This window comes from Pleurodeles waltl, chromosome 4_1 (genome assembly GCF_031143425.1).
Source record: "Pleurodeles waltl isolate 20211129_DDA chromosome 4_1, aPleWal1.hap1.20221129, whole genome shotgun sequence".
Classification (NCBI taxonomy): domain Eukaryota; kingdom Metazoa; phylum Chordata; class Amphibia; order Caudata; family Salamandridae; genus Pleurodeles; species Pleurodeles waltl.
This window is the reverse complement of record NC_090442.1, coordinates 276,839,318-276,865,569: the sequence shown is the minus strand read 5'-3', so window position 1 is coordinate 276,865,569 and position 26,252 is coordinate 276,839,318. Positions and strand designations below refer to the sequence as shown.

The 26,252-nt window shown below is 47.9% G+C and overlaps 1 protein-coding gene across 4 annotated transcripts in view; it reads right to left on the bottom strand.

The window, feature by feature from the left end:
- TTLL1 (TTL family tubulin polyglutamylase complex subunit L1) overlaps positions 1 to 26,252 on the bottom strand; it is a 219,674-nt gene that overhangs the window by 122,206 nt on the left and 71,216 nt on the right. For all 4 annotated transcript variants that reach the window (XM_069228307.1, XM_069228305.1, XM_069228306.1 and 1 more), the window contains exons 3-4: positions 8,861 to 9,069; positions 146 to 326 (exon numbers count right to left, since the gene is read on the bottom strand). In XM_069228307.1, the coding sequence (XP_069084408.1) occupies positions 146 to 326; positions 8,861 to 9,069 (390 nt within the window). The remainder of the gene's footprint in view (positions 1 to 145; positions 327 to 8,860; positions 9,070 to 26,252) is intronic.

The following is a 26,252-nucleotide window of genomic DNA, read 5'->3' as shown; positions in this document are numbered from 1 at the left end:
GTTACTTTACCTGTTAAAATACTGCAGATTTATGCATTTCAGGTTTGTGCTAACTTGAAAATACAAACTTTTTGACATGGTTTGGTTGGTGTTCGCCAAGTAACGTTGTCAAAACATTGTTTCAGTAAAGGAAAAGTTTGCTTACGAGGATGTCTTGCTATCTCTGGACCACTTCTTAATTTGGGAGAGCTTATTTATGAGAAAAATTCCTTTGCCTTGAGCTTTTCCACAAGGCTTCATGATCCAGGTGCTAGATGGATTTTTTCTGAATTCCTCCACAAACAGGTTGTAGTCAGCTGGTAGCATAAAAGTGACTGGCACAAAATCTACATAAAAAGAATAAACATTAAATGTATTTTGATGAAAAAACACAACCTGGAAAAAATGTTGACTTATTAGATAGCAGTGTAGAGAAAGATGATTTTTACCGCTTGATTACATACAATTATTTTGCTTTTAAAAAACGTAAGTCGTTCTTCCTTGTGAAAAGTGACTAGTACATATAGAACTGTTTAAATGGCAGAATGATAGATGGGATAATAACTAACAGAGCAAAGTCTGAAAGCAATTGAATACACACAAAAATAGGTATACGTATATGTGTCTGTATATCTAAATATTGAATAAAACATTTTTAAAGAGAGGTTATGGTTCTTTATTCATGATGTTTTTATTTTATTTAAAAAATGTAACTCCTATAAAGAACGTAATATGAAGGGGCACTGAAATCCTTGCCTTTTGGTGAGCACCACAATCATAACCTTTTTCAGTGTGCAGCTCATGACCTCACACTCTGATAGGCTCCCGAGACCATACCTCACATGGACGGTAACCATGGTGCTATGAATTTGTTCATCAGGTTTACAACATATCTGTAAAATCAACTCATGGTCATGAAACTACATAGGTCAATATTCAGAGATGTACATGACCGGGTTATTTTGGATAGTACAATTGCTAGCTAACAAGGCTGTTTGTTGCCTGCGTGCATCACTTTGAAGGACATTTGGATTAGATACACAATAAGCATGATTGGCATGTCTGTGAAAAAATGAGACCAGCTTTTGGAATTTTATACTGACAAGGGTTCAAATAAGTATCTAGTCAAATGAATCACTATTTGCATTTCCAATATTTTTTATTGTCACTACCTTGATTAATTTTCTGTAATGATACAGCTGCATCAACTTAATAGATTACATATCTATTAAGAATACTAAAATATTATTTTCTTTTGAACTCTTAACATCATATAATGTAAAGATCATAGCAAACAGTACTCTTTCTGCATATTTGACTCGCTATGTTCCAATCTTGATAAATACTTTTACGCAATCCTTGGAAATGCAAGTGGTAAAGTCCCTTCAGTTTATTCCTGAAATGCCTCAGAAGGCTGATGCATATCAACAGAAAGTCTCAATTCAGTTTTTTTCTTGGGATCTCTACATTTGGCAACATTCATGGCATTGGCTATTTAGATTATTCAATGGCTAGTGCCAGCATATAATTCAGCTCTGCTTCTTGCAGGTAAAAGGTACCTTGCTATGGCTTTGTGCAGCTGGGCAGATTGGCTCAGTGATCTGAAGACGGACTTGAACATTTATAATTTTGGTTAGCCCAGACATAGCCCAGGAAACTATTTGCACACTAATGTATTGGCATGTAGACTGTAATTCTTTGTCAGAACTGAAGCCAAGGATTATGCTTAACGCTTTCTTCACTTTTATTAGAGCTGCCATTTAATTGTATCTTCAACAAACCACCTTTCCCATGAAACACTGGGAATTAGTCAAAACAGACAATGCAGTCCAATCAGTCCACAACTGGTCAATCTCGAGGCAGCATCTCCTTCATAGTCCTTCATCTCTGTCTTTGGTGACTCTTTCTTTGTTGCAATATAATTTTTTCCTGCTAATTCTGTGTAACAAAACCCAGTGTTTTATACTGTGTGTTTTCAGATTGGGTTGCGGGTCCACTTTTACACTTCTACGTGACCATATACTGTATTCTGGTGACTGCAGAGTGCAGAGGGATTCTCCCTCCACTAGGTGGCGCTGTGGTAGCGCCATTGTTCTATGGCTGGCTTTGCACAATTTTGGTATTCCTGTCAGCAAACTGTAGCCAGAATCGTGTGCTGCCTTCCTGAGCCTCTGCTGCCCCTGGAGAGAGACATCCATTCTATAGGGGTCTGTACAGGTATATTGGCCTGAGAAAACTGCATTTTGTGACGCCCTTCATGGTTAAGGGTCAGAATTGAGTGTTTTTCCCATTAACGCCCACAGGGTGTGTTTTACTGCTGGTAGCAGCACCAGCCCAGTGGGGGTACGCTACCAGGAGGATATTTTCACCCCATAATTTGATACATCGGACACCCTGTGGGTGGTGTTCCTGGGGCTGAGACCCCTTCCAAACGGTGGCTTGGCCCATTATTGATTTTCTGGATCCCCAGTACCAAAAACTGCAGCGCTCTGCGCTGATCCCTGTTCCACGCACTTTCCTAGAAGTGGTACTGCAAACTGGCAAACAAATCTTAGGCACTCCACCTGCTTTTCCTTGAGATTGCTTCCCCAACCCAAGGGCCATGGAAGAGGACAGTGATGTCCAATATGAAGAGGATCCCTTGGCTTCCCTCCACTGGGATGGAGAATTCTATGACACGGTGGATGCGTCAATAGTGGAGGTGGTCATGACTCCTCTGGAGCAGTGCTTATTGCAGCAAATTGTGCTGGTATGCGCAAAGATGTCCGAACTCCAGGGCCACACTGCCCCTGATCCCCAATCACTCTCCCAACCTACAGATGTTGACCCAGTCCTAGCTAAACACCCTCGTGAGAAGGGGGTTGACCATGATGCCTTTGCGCGTCTTAGACAGGCATTTGTGGCTCAAACCCAACCTTCTTGTACGCTTGGGGACTCCATAGATCTGGCAAAAGGGTCAACAGTCTTGGCATCACCCCTCCTCCCCCAGATGATGATGCCCACAGGGCAAGGATGATGATGCAGGCCCTTCTCAACCATCGCGTCCTTCTGCTACTCCCCCTGCCACTGGCCCCAGACCACACATCAGACATGCTTGACCAGGAGGAACTCCTCCACCACCGTTCATCCGAGTGACGTCCCTCAATGAAAGTGGCGAATTATGTGGCAGGCAGAATAAGAGCCCCACTGGGGAAAGACGCACAAATTTGCCTCAAGGCAGAGTGCCCTCGCCCATTGTTAGACGGGAAGATAGGCCTGTCCCCTGAACTGGATCCCAGCTTCTTAGCTAAATGAATTAAAGACCCCAAAAAGGGCATCAATAGGTCCTGGGAGGCGTGCCTGGATAAACCCCTGGATGCCCTTGGCCCATTAACCAAGATACTAGATATGGCAGAGGATGCGAAGGCTCCAGGATTCCTCATTTTCTGTGAGGTTCTACTGGGGTGGGCACAGCACACAATTTCCTTCCTGGGCAACTCTAATCCACAGAGGGGAGACAGACCTTTCTCATAAAGGTGGACCCAAAACTTGGATACCTGTCAGACTCTGAAGTGGCAGCAGTGGCACAAGGGGTATTATTTGATGTGCCCTTTATAAAGGAGCTCGGGAAATTTGTTAATACTTTCACATCATTAGACAAAGCCCAGTCCTCTATAAAAAGGGTTCTCCCCTCCTGGGTTTTCTGTGAGGCCGGCCAAGGCAAGGGCTGCTCGCCGGCCAGTCAGTCAGTTAGTCCTACTCCCAGTATCCTACAGGGCAAGGATCCAGGCACGGCCAATACAAGGATCAAGCCAATTTTGGAAACTTCTATACAACCAGCCACTCGCGCTTCACAGGAAGAGGGCATAAGGGTTTCAACGCTGCCTCCACTTCCCATGAATGTTCACCCTTCTTCCCTCATGAAAGTAGGGGGCCGGCTGACAATCTTTTTCCAGGTGTGGATGACAATCACAAGCAATGTATGGTCCTGCAGATGGTTCAAGGGTTCCAGACAGAAGTCTACGAGTCCCTGCAACAAGTTGCAGCCCCAGATCACTTTGGTTCGCACATCAAGAGGCAGATTTGGTGGATGCAGAGGTTACCTCTCTGCTTGAAAAATGGGCTATAAAGGGCTTCATAAGCAATATTTTCCTTGTATACAAGATGGATGGGGCACAGACCGGAAATAAACTTAAGTGAGTGCAACAAGCGACTGATGTACTGCCACTTCAAAATAGAGGGGATCCACCTCCTTTGCGATGTTTTACGACTTGCAGGCTGGATGGTCGGCCATGACCTGAAAGATGCGTATTTGGCCATACCAATCTTTCTGCCCCACATGAGGTTCCTCTAGTTTATTCGGCGGCAACAGAAGTTTCAGTTTCCAACCCTGCCCTTTGGACTCTCCAGCTCCCCTAGGTGCTCCACAAAAGTCCTCAAGCCAGTGGTGAAACATTTACAGGTGCCGGGGAGCCGATTCCTTGTTTATCTCGACAACATACTCCTTCTGGCACAGGATCCACAGCAGTTGTCAGTCCAGCTACAAATAGCTACCAATCTGCTCCAGAGCCTCGGCTTTGTCATAAACTTTGTCTCATTCCTGCTCAAAAAGTGTTTTTTCTGGGGTTGGTCATAGGCTCTATGGAGGCTAAACTGATTCTTCCGTCTCAGAAGGTATTGTCATTTATCCAGCCCATATTTCCAGGACCCTGCACTACCGGGCCCTTCAACAGTTAAAATCAGTACACATGCGAAAAGGCCTCACTTATTCCCACCTGGTCACCCTTTCAGAGGATGAGCTGGAGAAGATCCGCTGGTGGCTTTCCCACATGGAAGCATGGAATGGAAGAGCGATTGTTGGGTCAGCCCCAGACCTCATTATAGAGTCTGACACCAGCAGGTCAGGCAGAAGAGCTTGTGTGGACCGTTTTCCACAGGTGGGTTGTGTTCTACTCAAGAACAGAGATTACACATCAACTGTTTAGAGCTTCTGGCCGGGTCCTTTGCGGTCTGTTGCTGGACCCAGGACAAGATGCAGTCATGTATCCTACTGAAGGTGGACAACATTTCAGCTGTTGGGTATATAAATCACCTAGGGGGCACCCGATCCAAGATACTTTCGGACATTCAGACCAATTTTGGTCAATTCTGCCTAGCCCATCAGATCTCGGTCACGGCAGACTACCTTTCCGGTCAGGAGAACCGGGTAGCGGATTGGCAATCCCATTACTTCTGGGACACCAGCCTTTGGAAGCTCAATCCAGAAGTCTACGCCAGCCTGCAGACCAAATGTGGCCTATTTTCGATGGACCTTTTTGCCTCCAGATTGGATCACCAACTTCCCAAGTTCTTCAGTTGGAGGCTGGATTCCCCGGTGGCAGCCAAGGATGCATTCCTGCAGGATTGGGAACAAAAGACAGGGTATGCATTTCCTCCGTTCGCAATGATTACACAGGTGTCAGCTCAGATCAGATGTCAGCAGGCCGACATAGTGTAGGTCACCCCGCTTTGGAGATCTCAGGTGTGGTTTCTGGTTCTTCTGGAACTTTCTTGGGATTTTCCAATCCATCTCCCCCTATTTCCAACTCTCCTTCTCAATCCAGATCAGATTCTGCACCAGATGGTACTCGAGGATTCCTTCCGCTTGATGGCATGGCGGATTACAAAGGTAGATGGTCGCTCCCGGCACTTTCAACACAGGCTGAGGACCTCTTGTCAAAGGCCTGGTCAGCTAGCACCATCAAGCGATACTGGTTAGCTTGGACCAGAGGGTGTGTGCGACTGGCTTGCAATCCTGTGGGCACAGACTTAGTTCAGGCTCTGAATTTTCTAGATAGGTAAGCCCTAAGGGGGATGGCGTACTGCTCAATCAACTCCCTCTGTTCAGCCACCTTGGAGGGACATGTGCCCTTCGAAGGGTACCTTGTGGGGCAACATCCATTCATGTGTCGCCTATTATGAGGCATCAGATTATCACTGAGCCTGGAGACAAAATACTCAGCTCTTTGGGACGTTACTAATGTGCTCAATCTTTTCTTGTCAAGGCAACCAAATAGATTCCTGTTGAGGAAGGAACTCTTCGTGAAGCTAGTGGTGCTACTCTGAATGGTATCACGTAGAAGGTTCTCAGACGTTCGGGCTTTGGATATTACTGGAAGGACCTTCTCCCCTCGGGTTCCTTTTACACTCAGTAAGCATTCGAAAACCATTACTAGTGTCATAGAATACACAGCTTTTCCAGACTTTCCTAAGTTGTGTGTAGTTCGATGTGTTAAGGCCTATGAGGAAATTTTGGCAGCCTTTGGAGGAGTGCCAACTGTTAATAGCCCTCAACAAGCCACATTAGGCGGTGTCCTATTCCACCATAGCCCGCTGGGTGCGATGGGTCATGCAGGAGGCTGGAGTGAATCTAAATATCTTTGGTGCACACTCCACTTGAGGTGCGAGGTCCTCTAAGGCATTCAGTTTAGGTGCCCTCTTAGAAGATATGATGAACACGGTTGACTTGTTCTGAGATTCTACTTTTAAGAGGTTTTATTTTAAGCCAGTGTTAGATATGGAGCTGTTGATGGTAAGTAAGCTTCAAAATAGTATAATCCTCTTCTCCAGTCCTGACACAGAATGAAAGATTTCCTAGCTATTGAAAATGAAAGTTTCAATTATATGAAGGAATCGGAGGTGAGGATTATCCCACCAGCGGATTGCTCATCCAGGAGACCCTCCACATAGGGAGTAAGTAGCTATGTTGTGTTTTATTGGCATGATGGTTGTGAATTAATGCTGATTTGGTAAATGTATGTGGTATATTCTGCCTTGTGTAGCTTTCGCTAGGGATTTCCTTGGTAATTCGATTTCTTCTTCCAAGAACAGAGACTGGTAAACATGATTCATGAGAAAGGGGCCATGGCGTGACTCACATGACGAAAGAGGCACTAATGACAGAAATGAAGGTCTATGAAGGGGATGCTTCCTCAGGTCTAACCAGTTGTGGACTGACTGGAATTCACAGTCCATTGTTTGTTTTTGCCAGTTCTCAGGATTTCATGGGAAATGTGGTTTGCTAGAGATACAGATAAATGGCTGCTGTAATAAAAGTGAAGAAAGCGATAAGACTAATCCTCTCCTCTGAGTCCTTAATAGAATTGAAATGTTCCTTTACAATAGTTAGGAAATATTATATTCATTAATATGATTCTCATTAGTTCTGAAGTGGCACGATTCTGCAGGCAGGAGGCTAGCCCTTTAGTAAATATAGGAATATTTTCTCTATGCTCTTATAGTAATTCAATGTTTTGCAACAGCCTATACACGTCACAAGTGTGACTGTTGTCCCTATGTATACTTGTATATTTGTGTACTGAAGCACAGAAGTGCATCACTGTTAGGGAGGCATACAATATTTCAATCTCCTCTACAAAATTGCAGGAAGAGCCAATCATGTTTAACTTTTTGGGAACCACAGTAGTGAGAAAGGGTCCAATGATGAAGAATGCTACTTCACTGAGTGTGGCTACTGTCGTTTTGGGGACCGCACCAAATAGGGATCACCGAGTGCATGTTAATGCACCCTGTATAAATGTAGGAGGACTCAGTACTTTTTTTTCAAATCAATGCCCTGGTATCTTTTTTGTCATTTATCATGCCAGTAGGGATATACCGGCAACACTATATAATAACTTATCTCTCACGTCTCCTTGCAGCGAGGCTATGCCTCGTATATGAGGCAGCATATGTTTTGTGTCCTTTATCATGTAATTGACAAGGGTGTGCTTTAGTACAGAGATTTCATAGCACCTTACCTCCAGAACACAGAAACCAATAGTTGCAAGAAGCGAACATCTGTGAGTGGCTGGCAGTGAAGCAAATGGAGAATAAACTGCAGGCAGCCACAGGAGAGGACAACTCTGCTTCTTTTTACTGTTTTCTGTGTTTTGCATTTGACAACACCGCCTTTTGCAGCTAATTTAAGATGCCCTCAAGGAGTCCACCTTGATAGCTGTTCAACCAGGTTTACCTACTCCTACAAAATAGTCACCCACCTCTGATGAAAGTGGCCGTGCAATCTCACTCACCACTCACTCGCTAAACGTGAATACTGCAAGATGGCTACCCCAACTATAGCAAAGGTAGCCCAATGAATTTGCTTAGAACTGAAAATAAGCCACTACAGACAGCACCCCTCAAGACAGCCACTGTCATTTCAGCCATGCATGTGGTCGGATGCCTGGTTCCTTGCTTCTGGTGCCTAACCATGGCACTTCATCACAAGCCTCCAGATGCTTGGTTTGCAAAAGAGTGCCCGACCAGGAAGCAAGGATGGTGAGCGCAGGGAAAAACGTTTATTGCCTTGCCCCGATTTCCTCCTAACTGAAGTAATCAAGGGGGAGGGGAGGCTTTAGGATGCCCTTCTGGCTGCTATCATCTTAATAAGCATAACATTCAGCTTAAGCTTGGGGGTGGGGGAAGCAGCATAAATCTGCATTCAAGAGGATCAATACTCCATGTGCGCACAGATGTGCACTGCGGCAGGAACACTCTCGAGTGCTGATGCAGACTGAAAAGCGTACGGTTAGCCCCACCTTTTGCTATTGTAATATTGATGCACGAATTTGACCCAACGATGCAGCAAAACCAAAAAGGGGATGTTAGTGCATTATATTATTAGGTTAAGCATAGAAATTAATAAAGGCAGGCCAGGTGCTATTTTAGTATTAATAGTGTTTCTAATTGAGATATTGTTAATCACACTACCTCACAACTCATTCATTACCATGTAGTTTAAAAAGAAATCCACAAAAGTAGAAATTGGGAAAAATAAAACACAGAAGAACTTTGCAAATATATCGATGTTAATAACGAATGAATACAAGGAGAGGGTATCAAGTAAATAAAATAGATGTACCCAAGTAAAGGTATTTTCCATTTTCATCTTTTTCTGCTAATGGGCTTCCTTCTTTTTCAAGTTCTTTCCGGTATCGCTTGATGTTCTTTACCATCAAGTCCTTTCTAGTAAGTTCATAGTGGTTTGGGAAATGGTTAACAATCTGGTCGTCGGAGAGCCGGTAACCAGTTTCCACACTGAAGACATTGCGAATGGTTTGCACACTCATCCTGAAATGAAAACACAACAATCAAAATCAATCACTTTATTGTGACTGTTAGAATCCGCATAAGTATGGACTAATGGCAGCAGAGTTAGCTTTACCACTATTGTTTAAAACTCATGGCAACCTATCAGACAAAATACATACCGTGCCTTTCAAACAGTCACACACTTGTGAGTAGGAACAGAATCACAGAGTTACTAAGCACTATATAAAAAAATAGTTATTTTGCACGCCAAACCTAAGTCAGCTATGGTAAGATAAACACTAATTGTAACTTGCTGTGAATATTAAAGATACACTTTCATTGTACGAATATCTGTATTTTCACTGCCAACAAGCGAACCTTAGGCTATGGTCAAGCACACTGCAGAGAAATAAAAATGCACATAAAAACTTGTAAACATTGAACTTCAGTACAACTGTATGTGCTACTGGTATCTATGTAGTTCACAGACTACCTTTAGTTAGTCTTCTAGTGGCGTTGAATGTATCGGATGCTGTCCCAACTATTCCAACGTTTCTCTCACAGCCCTTACATAACAATACTCTGTGTGACATGTTAGCATGTTTTGGTCCATGGATAGTAATGAATGGTATGACTTGCTTGGTATAGGGTTGATTGATGGGATGCAAAGTGTCATCTACTGGGTGGATAGTTTGTAGATGATCTGAAATCAATAGGTCATATTTGATGCTGGTGTCACAGAAAAGGTTCAGGGTGCCCTAACTACCAGTGTAGCTCTTGCAACAGTAATATGCTTACTTCATGGCGACTATGATAATATGAGGCGTTTGTTGTGGGCTCACTATCGAAGAGTACCAGCAGAACATATCAGTACTGGGTTTCTCACAACATGTGCAGCTGCAAATCATTTTTTAAATATATTTCATAGACACCGCCTTCTGCCCAATACAGGAGATAGATAGTGCCTCACCAATACAGTGCCTGTGAGTGATACGCAGCAGCCACAGTGAAGAAAACATTACTGGTGAGCAACCACAGAGGCAAAGCTTAAGTCTGTCAAGAAGGAAGTAACTCTCTGAGCTAGAAGAGCTGGTCATTAGCAGTGCAGCCTTCACCTCTCTGTAACAAGAACACTCTTCACCACAACGCTCCAGCCCGAAGTATAACGTGGACCTACAAAATGGCTGCGACTAAGCAGCATCGTGTTTCTATCAAACACAATACAAATTGATATAAATCATTAAAACATGCACAAAAACTTTATGCTAGAATCGGTGGCCCTGCCTCTAGAACAATGATGCCAATTCATGCCCAATAATGGGCTTGATGGGGCTCATGGTGGTGGTTATTGAATTGCTTTAGGCAAACCAGTCACAATGGCGTTCAACAATGCATAATGTGGGCCCTGGCACAATTATATACGTTTTTGCCAGAATGTAACATCTTTGGCTCGACTGGGCACACCTTTGTCATCATTGAAGCCTCGGAATAATTCTTTGGCAAACTATAAACATCTCGGGTATCATGAGCTCCACCACAGCCATAATGTGAACCCTGGCAATGATGTTTGGTAGGCTGCCTACATTTGTCGACTCTGCCAATGTTTATTTAGTAAAGGTGATCACTCAAGCACCCTAAAAAGGGTCAGGCTTGCTTGGCACACCATGAAAGTTTTGGGACATTTCTTTAGAGATCTTTCAACCCTTATGGCTTTTTGGCCAGTTAACGTGAAAATTGTGTGGTAAAATTAATGCTTGTTCCCTTTTTTTAATGTTTCAGGGGTGAAAGAATTCCTGATTCCCACCAGAATTCGACTAGAGAAAGTCAGGCTTGCTTCAGCTGATCAGTGTAATTCAAAGTGGCATCTATGTCCCAATACTTTCAAAGATCATAAGCTGTCACTGATGTAGATGGGGATCACGTTAACAGTTACAAACTTGAACATACAGAATTATAACAGTTAAAACAAATTGTTAGACAACATTTGCATCTCTAAAATAAAGTTGATTGGGTCATGCAATATAAACAAAACAAGGTGACTCAATCATAATAGGTTTTCAGTAGGATTTCCAGAGTTTGGTTGGTCCAATAAGGGTTAGGAGCTTCATAAATGCACACAACATATGAAGAAGTATTTCCATGAACACAAACAGTAAATGTGCGCAGCTCACAGGATTCCACTCGTGCATCACATCCATGCAGTTTGTGAGCCTTTTATCTCCCTTAATCACCTTCTTACGCCCTCTCGCTCTCTACTGGTGTCTGGTCCTCCATCGGCCCATCTAGTCTGAAGCCAACCAGATGGTGCAGCAAGTTATTGCTTGCTATGGCCTCCTGCAGCGACTTCAAGGTTACAAGTTGGAATTGCAGCAAGGTATATTCAGGTCTCAATCCCTCTGAGGCCAATGAATGGAGTATTAAAAACCAGATAACAGTAAAACTCGTTATTTACATTAGTTAGAAATGGCAGACGTGGTATGAAGTATTATACAAAAAACAGTTATTACTAAAGTTCTACTAGGAAATAGTAGTAGTAGCAGTAGTAACAGCAGTAGTAGTAATACTAACCTGAAACTAACTGACAAGGCACACATTCCTTTGGCAATCTTACATAATGATTTTACATAAACAAGCTGTGGAGAACAATGCTCAGATATTAGGTTAGCTACACAGACATAATGATGTCACTGGTCTCAAAACATTCTTAATAATAATAATAATAATAATAATACTGTACTGACATATCTTACTAATACTAATATTAGGTTTTTACCTTATTAGCTAAGGGTAGTGATGACAGCTTTCAGCTAAACCCGAAAATAATCTACCAAGCTTCAATGATATAAGTGGAGTAGCTGTGCTTGTCTTCCTAGATCTCTTGCCTACTTTTGACATTTGGGTCTGGATTAACATCCTCTGGAGAGACTACGAACTGTGTGGAATAATTCCATTCCCTTTTCAGGCCCAAATCTAGAGCCTGTTCCTGAGCTCTACACTTGAGGTTCCACAAGACCTGTCCTAATCATGTCATCCATTTCATTTCATGTGCACATGTAGCTGCTGGTGGACAGCATGCTCATTTAACCACAGCTAGAGGGTGTCACCTTTCGCTGAGCTTAACATTGTTAATATGATAGCCCTGATGGTTTGCTTAGCAAAAAGCCCCCTATTTTCTCTGGTGGAATAGGCGCTACAAATCCTAAACTTCACTAGCAAAAGAAAATAAAATAGACTTTTTTGCAGGACTGTTCTAAGGTTGGGAAATAAATATTGCTGCCAGATTATAATAGGTAGGAGAAGCCATGCCCATCATCAACGACCAGTGAATTGATATAGTAAAACTGGCTGCCTTGGGAGGCTAATAATGTTTACATTTTGTCTCTAGAGAATTGTATACTTTTGCATACAGATCTGTAACCGCCAAAAAAAGGCAGTGGGCACCATGTCCTGATATCTCACAGTTTGATGTGCATGCAGGGCTCATTGAGCTTTCTTGGATTGGCAAAAAACCTTCAGTAACTCTATGGATGTTTTGTTCACAGCTTAGCTGTTGAAAGGGGTTAAACTCCCATTTCTTAATTAATTGGGTCCTTCCTCGGTATATCACAAATCACTGCTTGAAAAGATTGTAATCCTTTATTCTGTAAACATAGCATATCTTTTCCCAAATCAATATCCTGGCACAACTACCCTGCCAGTATCAGGTGAATTTTCTACACATAATAAACTATCTTGACAACCTACCAATCAATCACAACAATTTCACTCATTCCTTGACCATATGCTCCACAGTATGAATGGACATTCCTCTGCAGGAACAAAGTGGCTCCTTATCATGGGACAGAAAGAACCCATGCCACTCCTCATCAATTACTCCAAGGACTATAAATCCCTCCTGATACTACCAAAAATCCAGGACCCTCAGGATACTCCTTGACTTTGGACTTCTGCAGACTTCTCAAGTTTAAGCAGTTAACAAGCTACAGCTCTCATTACTTTGGACAGCATACCACTACTAAAAACTGAACATCGTGCAGAGCTTATAAAAGCCTTGTTCGTGGCATGCTGGACTACTGCAAAATCATGTACACTCGTCTCCCCAGGAAACTCAGTACTAGTTTTCGAAGGCTACAGAACCAGGCAGCCAGATTGTGCCTAACCTCTGAAGATTCTACCATAGAACGCCTGCTCAAAAAGCTCTCTACTGGCTTCCAGTAGAAGCCACATTCTCTGCAATGTTCATAAAGGTTTAATGGGGCAATACCTGAAAAAAATAACCTCATAACATAGTCAGAAAGTTCTGATTATCCTACACTCAACTGAGCCATCAAACATCATCCAAGATGAAGAAACTCAGTGAAAGATATATACGGACATAGGGTTGCAGACTGGGGAATTCTCTTAGCCATACCATGAGATCCAAACGTAACTATCTACAATGCAAGGCATTTCCAAAAAACAAACTACTAAGTCTTATTTTTAAGCAACCTCCTGATAGTGTGATGTTAGAAATGAGGTCTTTGGTTGGCAGTCAGGTTACCCACTGTCCAAGCAAGGACCCTCACTCTAATCAGGGCAAAGGGGAAACACACCTGGTTAATCCCCGCTCACCTCCTTGGTAGAATGGCACGAGCAGAAAGGCTTAACCCAGAGACAACGTGTAAAGTATTTGTACCAACACACAGTAATACAGTGAAACTACTACAAAATGGCTCAACAATGGTTAGAAAAATAGCCAATATTTATCTAAAAGAAAAACAAGACCAAAACAGCAAAAATCCAAAATACACCAGCAAAGTTATGAATTTTCAAAGATTAAACACAAAAATAGTGCTTAGAAACACAAATGCTTCGATTAGGTGCTATCACAGCGTTGTGACAGAGTCGTTCCCAACAATCTGACACCAATGGCGCCGGTCATGGAATTGCACAGACCCCCAGGGACAGTACCTTGTGCAAATGTGGAAACAAGGCGGGGCACAGAGTCGGGGATCACGGTGTCGTTGGATCCGAGGCAGCGTCAGTTCCGATGCTGCGGAGCAAAGGCATCAGGAAAAGGCATCAGGTTTTGCTGCGGAGCGGTGGAGGTGAGGCGTCGTTGGTGCGAAGCATTGAATCTGCTCACTTCTGGCTGAGTGGTATCCAGCGGTCACAACGTGGTGTGGCGACTTCCACAGAGTCGCTGACTTCAGCGAGGCTGCTGCAGTGTCGGGCCTGCGAGGTTGTCGCACTCCAGCGAGGACCATGGCTTCGGTTGCAGGCGGCGTCATGGGTTTCGGGACCGTCCAAAGTCGGTTCACTTGGATTTTCTTGGCTTTTCCACCAGTTTCTCCTTCCAAGGGCCCAGGGAATGGATTACGCACCACTTGGCAGAGGAGGAGTCTCAGCAGAAAGTCCAGGTGCTGGCAGAGGATGTCTTTGATGGCCCTGAGACTTCAGAACAGGGGACAAGCTCAGTCCAAGCCCCTGTGGATTCTTCTCAAGCAGGAATATACCACAAAGTCCAGTCCTTGTTCCCTTTCACAGGCAGAAGCAGAACACTGCAGGATAGCCCAAAAAAGCACAGTCACAGGCAGGGGAAGCACTTCTCCTTAGCTCTTCTCCTTGGCAGAGGTTCCTCTTGGTTCCAGAAGCAAATCTTGAAGAAATCTAAAGTCTGGGATTTTGGGTTTAATACATTTACCCCTTTCTGCCTTTGAAGTTGCCCAACTTCAAAGAAAAGTCTCTGTTGTTTACAGGATCCTGCCTTGCCCAAGCCTGTCCCCAGACACTCACCAGGGGGTTGGAGACTGCACTGTGTGAGAGCAAGCACAGCCCATTCAGGTGTAAGTGACCACTCCTCCCTCCACTCTAGCCCAGATGGCTCATCAGGATATGCAGGGTACACCCTAGCTCCCTTTGTGTCACTGTCTAGAGGGAGATTCTCAAACAGCCCAACTGTCAGTCTGACCCAGACAGGGAATCCAAAAACAGGCAGAGTCACATAATGGTTAAAGCTAGAAAATGCCGACTTTCTAAAAGTGTCAGTTTCAAACTAACAATCTAAAAACTAACTCCACTAAAAGATGTATTTTTAAATTGTGAGTTCAGAGACCCCAAACTCCAAATTTCTATCTACTCTCAAAGGAAAACTCCACTTTAAGAATATTTAAAGGCAGCCCCAATGTCAACTTATGAGAGAGATATGCCTTGCAACAGTGAAAAGCGAATCTGGCAGTATTTCAATATTAGGACATGTATAACACATCAGTACATGTCCCACCTTTAACATACACTGCACCCTGCCCATGGGGCTAACTAGGGCCTACCTTAGGGGTGCCTTTGTATGTGTAAAAAGGGAAGGTTTGGGCCTGGCAAGTTTGGTACAGTTGCCAAGTTGAACTGTCAGTTTAGAAACTGCACACACCGACACTGCAGTGGCAGGTCTGAGCCATGTTTACATGGCTACTCGTGGGTGGCACAATCATTGCTGCAGGCTCACTAGTAGCATTTGATTTACAGGCCTTATACACCTCTAGTGCACTTTACTAGGGAGTTACTAGTAAATCAAATATCCCAATTATGGAAAAGCCAATTACACATACAATTACACATAGGAAGCACTTGCACTTTAGCACTGGTCAGCAGTGGTAAAGTGCCCAGAGTAACAAAAACAGCAAAAACAGAGTCCAACACACCAACAACCTGGGAAGCAGAGGCAAAATGTTAGGGGAGACCTTGCCAAGGATGCGGGCAGCACACTTAGGTTGGGGTTCACCATTCATGTCTCTTCACTAAAGTGTATGTTATCACCTCTTTCAGCACTGTGAAGTAATCATAAGGTAGCTCGAAGCACTCTACAATTGCCATAAACAAATAATTAACATATACTTATTATCTAGAAAGTGAAATATGCTTTCCAACAGATTCAAGGCTCTTTAATAATGAACCCAGAAGTAAAATTGTTTACTTGATATTTTAAAATGAAACTCTTAACAACAACATAATTCCCATAGGAAAGAGTGAAAGAGTCATCGAACAACATAGTTTAATTCCCACTCGACTTTACTAAACAAGTTAGAAATATAGTAAAAGCTATATGTTTACCCAAAAACACAACCAATAACCTGGAAGTTGTTAACTTCACTTGAATCCAAGATATCTGAGATGTATAAGATACTGTCCTGTACTTGTTGCCTCTGACATCCAATAAGGGGCAACAAGTACAGGACAATATCCAAGGCTGAAGCTATTGAATAATAAATACCCTTCTCCAGATACAAATTACAGACTTTGGAATTTGTTTCTGTCTGATGGTCCTCTAGCAACATCCAGCCAGTTTCAACAGCCTGCACAAACTTCAGAGGCATTAGGTATTAGACTTTCTACATCAGCAGCCATATTCTCAGGACATCCATGCCAGATTAACCTACATATACTGAATTTAAATGGCACTTAAAATAAATGGTCAGTGATTATCCAGAAAACTTAGCATGGACATAGGTTGTAAATTTTTCTCAAAGGCCACAACATCCACTGCCTTGCTCCAAGTCTCCAGGCATGAAACTGTCTAGCCCTCTTTCTACTAAATTTCCATAGTCTGTTGACATCCAAGTTGACCTGAAACCAAATCCATTCCTCTGCCTAATGACATCTTGCATCTGGTGAGTAGCCACTCCGGTTTCTAAATGCACTTATGTGCTCATTTAACCCTTCCTTCAATTGTATCACAGTATCACTACTACAGAGAAGAAGGCATTGTAGTGAACTTGACACAAACTTGATATTCGAAGTTTGATCTTATAGTCAAATCACATAGTGTGAGAACATATGACAGCATCACCTTTAAAAACACTGTAAAACAGTGCATTCTGTTTTTAAGACCCGTTTTGTGCTTATTTCTATCATCAGATCCCCTAATTCAGTTCTAATGTTCTGTCCTCTTCTGTATATTACCTCTTGTGTGCTGCTGAATAAACTCTTGACTTCAATACTGGGTTGCAAAAGAAGTATTTCAAGAATTATATTTAAAAAAACTTGCTTTAAGCATTGCAATTACTTACCACCACAAACTCTGGATCACACGCACCTCTCTGTTTAACATCCTTCAAAGTGGTCACAACAATTCTCGTTGAATCTTCTCTGGGCAAACTACTGTCTTTAGATACCTGCCTTTTTAAGTAATTCATCACCTGATGTATGCTTTACTAATACAACATGACTAACCAGTAACCTTCTTACTAGTTTATATCTGAAAAGTATCTGCAAAACACAGGTATTTTAGAATATACACTGTGGTTAGACATCCTACCAGACATAAGTAGTTCACCATAACTCCATAACACAAAACACCAGCAATGTAACCTACTCTTAGACCCAAATGTATTCTGCTTTGATGTTTCTTCAAATTGTATGTTTCTTCTACATTTTAGAATTAAAATATTAGCATAATCTGCCACACAAAATTAGCACCCTTAGCTTAGTTCCTACATAATTCTTAATTTAAAATGTATACTAAAAACTAAAGTAGTTAATAGTAAAACCGATCTCCGTACTACCATCAGGAATTCTTTATATACCTTACTGTATATCTTTCCAGTGTTTTCCATACAGACACAAGCCCATCTTTGTGAGGGACATCTGCATAAATAATTACTGCACTACATTTGTAAACAAATTCTAAACCTGTAACAGGTTTCATATTAAGGGGGTGATTCTAACCCTGGCGGTCGGTGTTAAAGCGGCGGCCAACCCGCCAACAGGCTGGCGGTAAAAAAAATGGGATTCTGAGCCTGGCGGGAACCGCCAACACAGACAGCCACCTTAACACTCCGACCGCCACGGCGGTACAAACAAACAGCGCGGCGGTCACCGCCAACAGACAGGCGGGAGACAATGTACCGCCCACACTATTCCAACTCACCAATACGCCACCTTTTCCGGGGCGGGAGCACCGCCGATAAAAACATGGCGGAAACAGACTACGGACGGGAAAACGCTCACCACTACGCACTCCAGGAGGAAGGAGGACAGCATGGAACCCGAATTAAACATCCTACCTGCTCTCGTCTACCTTCTCATCTACCACGAGTACGAAGTCCGGCGCAGACGACAACGGTGAGTACTGCACCTACGACACACGGGAGGGGGAGGACGAAAGGTCACGGGCACACACATATGCGACCCCCCCCCCCCCCAACTATGTACTCACCAATGCAGAGCACCAAGTCACAGTGACACCACCCAAACACCCCTGAAAAATGCCAGGACGTAATCATATTTGGAATAAATATTTATGTACCAAAAAGCTCCAGAAAATTAGAGTACAACCATGAAAGATATCCACAACAAAACTAATGACATACACATCAGTGTATAACTGAAGTAACAAGTCCTGCACATCCTACGAATTCAGCATGTCCGTGGGCCAAAGTCTTGAGAAACAAGGGCAAAGCCCACACAGGAGACCTGAGTCCTTTGGAGAGAACACTGCAGGGGCATCAGATGTAAAAACTACAGGCACCTCAGGGGGAAGGGAAGGGGGGGGCACCACAGCCACATGAGTCCACGACGCCAGATCCACGAGGAGCCACCATGCCCACTGGACCATCCTGGGGAGTGCAAAGCCACAGTCTCTCAATGTCTCTACAGTGGGTGGGCTGCCCACTGGACCATCCTGGGGAGTGCAAAGCCACAGTCTCTCAATGTCTCTACAGTGGGTGGGCTGCCCACTGGACCATCCTGGGGAGTGCAAAGCCACAGTCTCTCAATGTCTCTACAGTGGGTGGGCTGCCCACTGGACCATCCTGGGGAGTGCAAAGCCACAGTCTCTCAATGTCTCTACAGTGGGTGGGCTGCCCACTGGGCCATCCTGGGGAGTGCAAAGCCACAGTCCATCAGGTGGATGACAGTCTCCACTGGTCAAGGAGGAGGCATGGTGGGCACAGTGAACCATAAACGGTGCTTGAGACGGCGGTGCCCAGCGGAGCGGTGCTTGAGACGGCGGGGCCCAGCGGAGCGGTGCTTGAGACGGCGGGGCCCAGCGGAGCGGTGCTTGAGAGGAAGGGCCCAGCGGAGCGGTGCTTGAGAGGAAGGGCCCAGCGGAGCGGTGCTTGAGAGGAAGGGCCCAGCGGAGCGGTGCTTGGGAGGAAGGGCCCAGCGGAGCGGTGCTTGAGAGGAAGGGCCCAGCGGAGCGGTGCTTGAGACGGCGGGGCCCAGCGGAGCGGTGCTTGAGACGGCGGGGCCCAGCGGAGCGGTGCTTGAGAGGAAGGGCCCAGCGGAGCGGTGCTTGAGAGGAAGGGCCCAGCGGAGCGGTGCTTGAGAGGAAGGGCCCAGCGGAGCGGTGCTTGAGAGGAAGGGCCCAGCGGAGCGGTGCTTGAGAGGAGGGGCCCAGCGGAGCGGTGCTTGAGAGGAAGGGCCCAGCGGAGCGGTGCTTGAGAGGAAGGGCCCAGCGGAGCGGTGCTTGAGAGGAAGGGCCCAGCGGAGCGGTGCTTGAGAGGAAGGGCCCAGCGGAGCGGTGCTTAAGACGGCGGGGCCCAGCGGAGCGGTGCTTGAGACGGCGGGGCCCAGCGGAGCGGTGCTTGAGAGGAAGGGCCCAGCGGAGCGGTGCTTGAGAGGAAAGGCCCAGCGGAGCGGTGCTTGAGAGGAAGGGCCCAGCGGAGCGGTGCTTGAGACGGCGGGGCCCTGTTCAGCGGTGCTCTTCTCCACGGCGGGGCCCGGTTCAGCGGTGTCTATCTCCACGGCGGGGCCCTGTTCAGCGGTGCTCTTCTGCACCGCGGGCCCTGTTCAGCGGTGCTCTTCTCCACGGCGGGGCCCTGTTCAGCGGTGCTCTTCTGCACCGCGGGCCCTGTTCAGCGGTGCTCTTCTGCACCGCAGGCCCTGTTCAGCGGTGCTCTTCTCCACGGCGGGGCCCTGTTCAGCGGTGCTCTTCTGCACCGCGGGCCCTGTTCAGCGGTGCTCTTCTCCACGGCGGGGCCCTGTTCAGCGGTGCTCTTCTCCACGGCGGGGCCCTGTTCAGCGGTGCTCTTCTGCACCGCGGGCCCTGTTCAGCGGTGCTCTTCTCCACGGCGGGGCCCTGTTCAGCGGTGCTCTTCTGCACCGCGGGCCCTGTTCAGCGGTGCTCTTCTGCACCGCGGGCCCTGTTCAGCGGTGCTCTTCTCCACGGCGGGGCCCTGTTCAGCGGTGCTCATCCAGCAGGTCAAGGGAGCCAGACCTGGCCTCGACTCCCTGCTCAGTCGCCCTCGGACCGTGACGTTTCTGGACCCTTCGGGGACGGACTCCTGGCCTCCTTAGTGTCCTCCTTCCCAGCTGGGATGTGGCATGTGGGGTCCACCTTCTCCGCGCTCCTGCTGGCCTTCCGCTCCTTTGATGGGGCTCTCGGGCCCTTGCCTCCCCTAGATGGTGTTGGGGGTGAAGTGGCCGCACATTGCTCCTTGGGGGCAGCCCTGTCGATCCTCGCACGGCGGTCCTTGGTTTTGCGGGTCCTCTTGCCGGGGGGGGGGGGCTGGACGTGTCCTTGCTGCTGATCGATGTGTCACTGCTGGCAAAGGGTGGGCTCCAGAACCCAGGCACAACAGTGACACCCGAAGCTGGGCTGGTGGTGGCTGCGGTGCTCTTGGGACTCTTTGAAGATGGATGGGGGAGGTCATCGGGGGGAAAGAGGTTAAGGTTAGCCAGGAAAAGTTTTTTAGGGCCAAGGTAAAGGGTAGGAGAAGTGGAGATGGAAGTGGAGGTAGAGGAGGTGGTTGTAGGAGAGTCAGGTGTGCTGTCATTGGGTGAAGGTGCTGGTGCTGTAGGCTGTCGTGAGGTGGATGGCTGTTGGGTGGGTGGCTGCCTGCGTTTGTGTGTCTTGGAAGAGGGGGTGACAGACACAGTGGGAGAGGACACAGGGGACGTGTACATGGCAGTGGGGGTGGTGACTGCACGAGTGTGGACTGTACTGGAGGGTGAGGTGGTGATGGAAGCACTGGCTGATGTTGGGGTGCATGCAGGTGTGAGTGTAGACGTCACAGGGAGGGAGGAGGGAGACGAGGAGGAGGGGGACACAGGGGTGGCAGTGGCTGTTGGCATGTCTGCATCTGGGTGTTGCTCGGGTGAGTGTTTGCGGGATCTGTGGTGCTTGTGTTTGGATGAGCTGCTCTTGGGTGTTGAGGTGTGTGCAGGCTGGTCTGATGGTGTGGATGGGATAGGCTGAGGAACAGGAGACAGAGACAGGCTGGAGGCAGTCAGAAGAGGGAGGCTGGAAACAGGGACAATGGCTGCCGTCAGTGCTGAGGCCAGAGCAGTGAACGCTCGTTGATGGGCAGCCTGACCCGAATGAATGCCCTCCAGGTACGCATTGCTCTGTTGCACCTCCCTTTGCACACCCTGGATGGCATTCAAAAGGGTCGTCTGCCCAACAATGAGCGTCCTTACCAGGTCAATGAGCTCCGCACTGAGGGCAGCAGGGGCAACAGGGGCAGGGGCTGAGGTGCCTGGGGCGAAGGAGACGCGCGCCTTCCTGGGCGAACCGGCACGGAGCGAAGACTGAGGGGCTGCTGGGAGGGCGGGGCTGGTGCGCTGGGTGGCGGCTGTACCTGTAGAGGCGGGGGGCACGGATGTTGCCGCCACCCCTAGGGAGCTCCCATCCGAGGACGTGTCGCTTTCGCTGCTCTCACCAGCGGTCCCCGTCGTGGTGCTCCCCTCGCCCTCCGGATCACTGGTGCCCTCGGTGTCTGTTCCTGGGCCCACCGGGGCCTTGTGTCCTGCAGCTCCCTCGTGCTCCGATGCCATATCTCCTCCGCCTGATGATGCTAATGCACACATGCACAAGAAGATGAAGAGAAAGGGTGGGGGGAGAAAAAAGATGACCAGGTTGAGTGCATGCTATGTCAACACCGTTGGCGGAGAGGACAGACACAGGTGCCTAATGCACTAAGCCGCGCATTCGGGGTACACTACTCAGTACTACTGACTAAGACAACAGGCCAAGAGACGTCAAACGCGCACATGGGAGATGCTGGACCTTCAATGGCTGTACTTGTCACCCTACAGAGGTGGGGGCCGGGGGCACAGGGCCATGCCTAAGGGAGAGGACTACACTACAGAAAGCGCCCTGGCCTAATGTCACCCACAGCCCTCCTCCCCCACCCAGACGCCTCCACTGCGCAGAAAGATAGGAGAATGTGCTGATACTCACCCCCTTGTGTCTGCTGTGATGTCTTAAAGCGCCCATCCAATTCAGGGTAGGCCACCGCCAGGATCCGGGACATCAGGGGGGTCATGGTGCGACTGGCACCCCTCCTAGGTTGGGAGGCCATCCCCAGCAGTGTTTCTGCGGTCTTCCTTGTTCCGCGGCGGATGTCCTCCCACCTCTTGCGGCAGTGGGTGCCCCATCTGTTGTGGACCCCCAAGGTCCGGACTTCCTTGGCGATGGCACGCCAAATCTCGATCTTCTGATGGGCGCTGACCTATTAGACATGTACAGGGTGGAAAGGAGGAAATCATCAATGACCTGCATGTTAGATGTAATTGGCCCCCACCCACCCACTTTGCCATATGGCACATGCTCTCATCTGTCGGGCGTTGCACTCCTCATTCGCCCCCCACCCCACCAACTTACATCCACCCCAATCCACACAGGCATAGCCCATTCCATTAGCACCCGGTGTACTCACTTGTTGGTCTGGAGGACCGTAGAGTAGCGCATACTGGGGGAGGACCCCATCCACGAGCTTCTCCAACTCTTCAGACGTGAAGGCAGGGGCCCTTTCCCCAGGCGCAGCAGCCATTGTATCTTCCAGACCGAGGTCACAGCAGCACTTGCAGTATAGGTCCTCTCCTGTGGATGATCAGGTCTCGAGTGATTAAGCAGATAGAAAATGGCGGTCACGCCCGCGGCGGTGCGTACCGCGACCGCCGGCGCACTTCGTCATTGGCTCCTGAAACCCATAGGCTTCAATGTTAACCAATGCGGCTTTGCGCCGCGGTCTTCGACCGCCTACCGCCACGGTGTGCCCCGCCAGCGCATTGACCTCACATCCCATTGTCCCACTTCACAGGTCAGGCAGCCGCCATTTCAAGGGCCCACATGGCTTAATTTTGACTGCGACACACAGGCCTAGGCCTTGCATTGCCACACATACACGCCTTTCAACCCATTGCCATTCTTTAACTGTGCAAGCTGTCTGTACGTACCTGTGGTTTGCCTGACTCTGTGCTCCATGTTGTCCTTCCTAGGCACCGTCCGCTGGGACTTGCGATGAGAAGGAGGAATCCTCGCGTGTACCGACCGCTGGTGGACCTGTCGACAATGGAAGAACGCCATATAATACTTCGTTACAGACTTGACCGTGCCACTATCCATGAACTGTGTGCCCAGCTGGAGCCAGCCCTGATGTCCCCCATCCGCCAACCCACAGGGATTCCCCCTCTGGTGCAGGTTTTGTCAGTCCTCCATTTTTTGGCCAGTGGGTCATTCCAGACCACAGTGGCCATGTCATCTGGAATGTCTCAGCCTATGTTTTCTAAGATTTTGAGCAGAGTGTTGTCTGCCCTGATGAAACTCATGCGGAGCTACATCATTTTCCCCGAGGAGGGTGACTTGCCTACAGTGAAGGGTGATTTCTATGCCCTTGGACATATCCCCAACATCATTGGTGCCATTGATGGGACCCATGTGGCTTTGGTACCCCCAAAAGACGATGAGCAGGTGTACCGAAACAGAAAAAATTATCATTCGATGAATGTCCAGGTGGTCTGTTTGGCTGACCAGTACATCTCCCATGTAAATGCCAAGTTCCCAGGGTCAGTGCATGACGCGTATGTGATGCGAAATAGCAGCATCCCCTATGTGATGGAGCAGCTACAGAGACAACGTGTGTGGCTAATAGGTGACTCTGGTTACCCCAACCTGCCGTGGCTACTGACCCCAGTAAGGAATCCCCGGACAAGGGCAGAGGAACGCTACAATGAGGCCCATGGGCGTACTAGGAGGGTGATTGAGCGAACCTTTGGCCTCCTGAAGGCCAGGTTTAGGTGCCTGCATATGACAGGTGGATCCCTAATGTACTCACCAAAGAAGGTGTGCCATATCATCGTGGCGTGCTGTATGCTTCACAACCTGGCTTTGCGACACCAGGTGCCTTTCCTGCAGGAGGATGGTCCAGATGGTGGTGTTGTAGAAGCCGTGGAGCCTGTGGAGAGTGAAGAGGAGGAAGACTCAGAGGACGACACAGACAATAGGGACAGAGTGATACAACAGTATTTCCAGTAACACCCAGGTAAGAATCACCCACGCCATTTCACAATTGCTTATAGCCTCCTGCATCTGTACTTTCTGTAGTTCCCCACAGATGTTTGTCATTGATTTTTGCCTTTCCCTTCCCTTCTCAATGCTGTCTGACTCAGTACCTGACTTCTGCGTGGTTCGCCCATGAAATACAGCGTATTGACATTGGTATGTTGTCATGACTAATTGACAGAACAGAAATCGAACAGTAATATGTAATACATTTGTCAATAATACAGCATGACTCAAAACAGATTTGTGTGCAAAATGTGATTTATTTACAGTGCTAGATATCGGTACATGTGATTCTTAGGGTGATGGGTGGGGGTGGAGGAATATCCATGGCAGAGCCCAGTTCTCAGTCTCACAGGTGCATTGTCCTTTTGCCTGTGGAAGGATGGAGCATAGGCAGTTCATGGTTGGACAGGGTGGCAATGTGGGACAGTGGGAAGACTTGAGGGGGTATGTCCTGCAGGCGGGGGTCTTGACATCCTACTCTGTCTTTTTCTTTGGTCTCAGGCTCCTCTTACGGGGTGGTTGTTCTTCAGCAGGAGGTGGGGTTCTGGGGGGCTGTCGAGGTGTTGGGACCTCCTGTCCACTAGCGCCGGCGGAGGTGGTAGGCTGTTCCTGGTCTGGGCTAGTGACAGGGGCCCTGTGTGGTGCACCATGGTCCCGCAACGCGTCCTCTATCCTGTGGAGGGCCAGGACGATGGTCCCCATTGCGGTCCCGATGATTCTCAGCTCCTCCCTGAAACCCATGTAGCGTTCCTCCTGCTGTGCCTGGATCTCAGTGAACCTGGCCAGTACCGTCGCCATCGTTTCTTGGGAGTGGTGGTATGCCCCCATGATGGTGGTGAGGGCCTCTTGGAGAGTGGGTTCCCTGGGCCTCTCCTCCCCCCCCTGTCGCACAGCAGCCCTCCGAGCTGCCCGGTTTCCCCCGGCCTCTGTCCCCTGGACGGTGTGCCCGCCACCACTGCCCCCAGGTCCCTGTTGTTGTTGGGGTGTTGGGTTAGCCTGGGTGCCCTGTAGTGGCAGACACACCGCTGATTGAGCTGTCCTAGAGACAGAGGCATGGGCCCGCTGGGTGGGAGCTGTGCTGGTGTCGGCAGAGGGGGTCGGGTCTGGTGTGGCCTGTGGCTGCCTGAGGGGAACCGACTGCCCAGAGGTCCCCGATGGTCCGGGCTGGTCATCAGGTTCACTGTCGACAGAGCTGCTATCCTCAGTGTGGGCCTGTTCCGGTGGTGGGATGGACACTTCTGGACCCTTCTGGCTGGTGTGTTGTCGTTCGGGTCCTGCATGGGGTAAGAGAGTTTGGTTATTATTTCTGTGTGTGCAATAGCATGCGTGTTGTGGGTGCCCTTGTCCCCCAGTGCAGGCATTCCCTGGAGGGAGGTGTTGTGAGGGTATTTAGTGGGGGGGAGGGGTTAGTGCAGTGGTCATGCTTAGGTGATGGGTGCCCATGATTTGTGTTGGCATGCAGGAGTTGGTGTTGGGATGGGTGGGTTGTGCTGGTGAGACATTGTCAGGGAGGATGTGTGCTGGGGGGTTGGGGGTGAGGGTGGGGGTGTGGGTTGGCATGCTGGTGGGGTGGGGGGGATCTAGTAGTTGAGATTGGACTTACCAGAGTCCATTCCTCCGGCTACTCCGGCGAGGCCCTGAGGATGCAGGATGGTCAAGACCTCTTGCTCCCACGATGTAAATTCGGGAGGGGTGGGTGGGGGTCCGCCGCCAGTCTTCTGGACCGCGATGTTGTGCCTGGAGACCATCGATCGGACCTTCCCCCGTAGGTCGTTCCATCTTTTGCGGATGTCCTCCCTATTCCTGGGATGCTGTCCCACCGCGTTGACCCTGTCCACGATCCGCTGCCATAGCTCCGCCTTCCTGGCTATACTGGTGTGCTGCACCTGCGAGCCGAAGAGCTGGGGTTCCACTCTTAGGATTTCCTCCACCATGACCCGGAGTTCTTGGTCCGAAA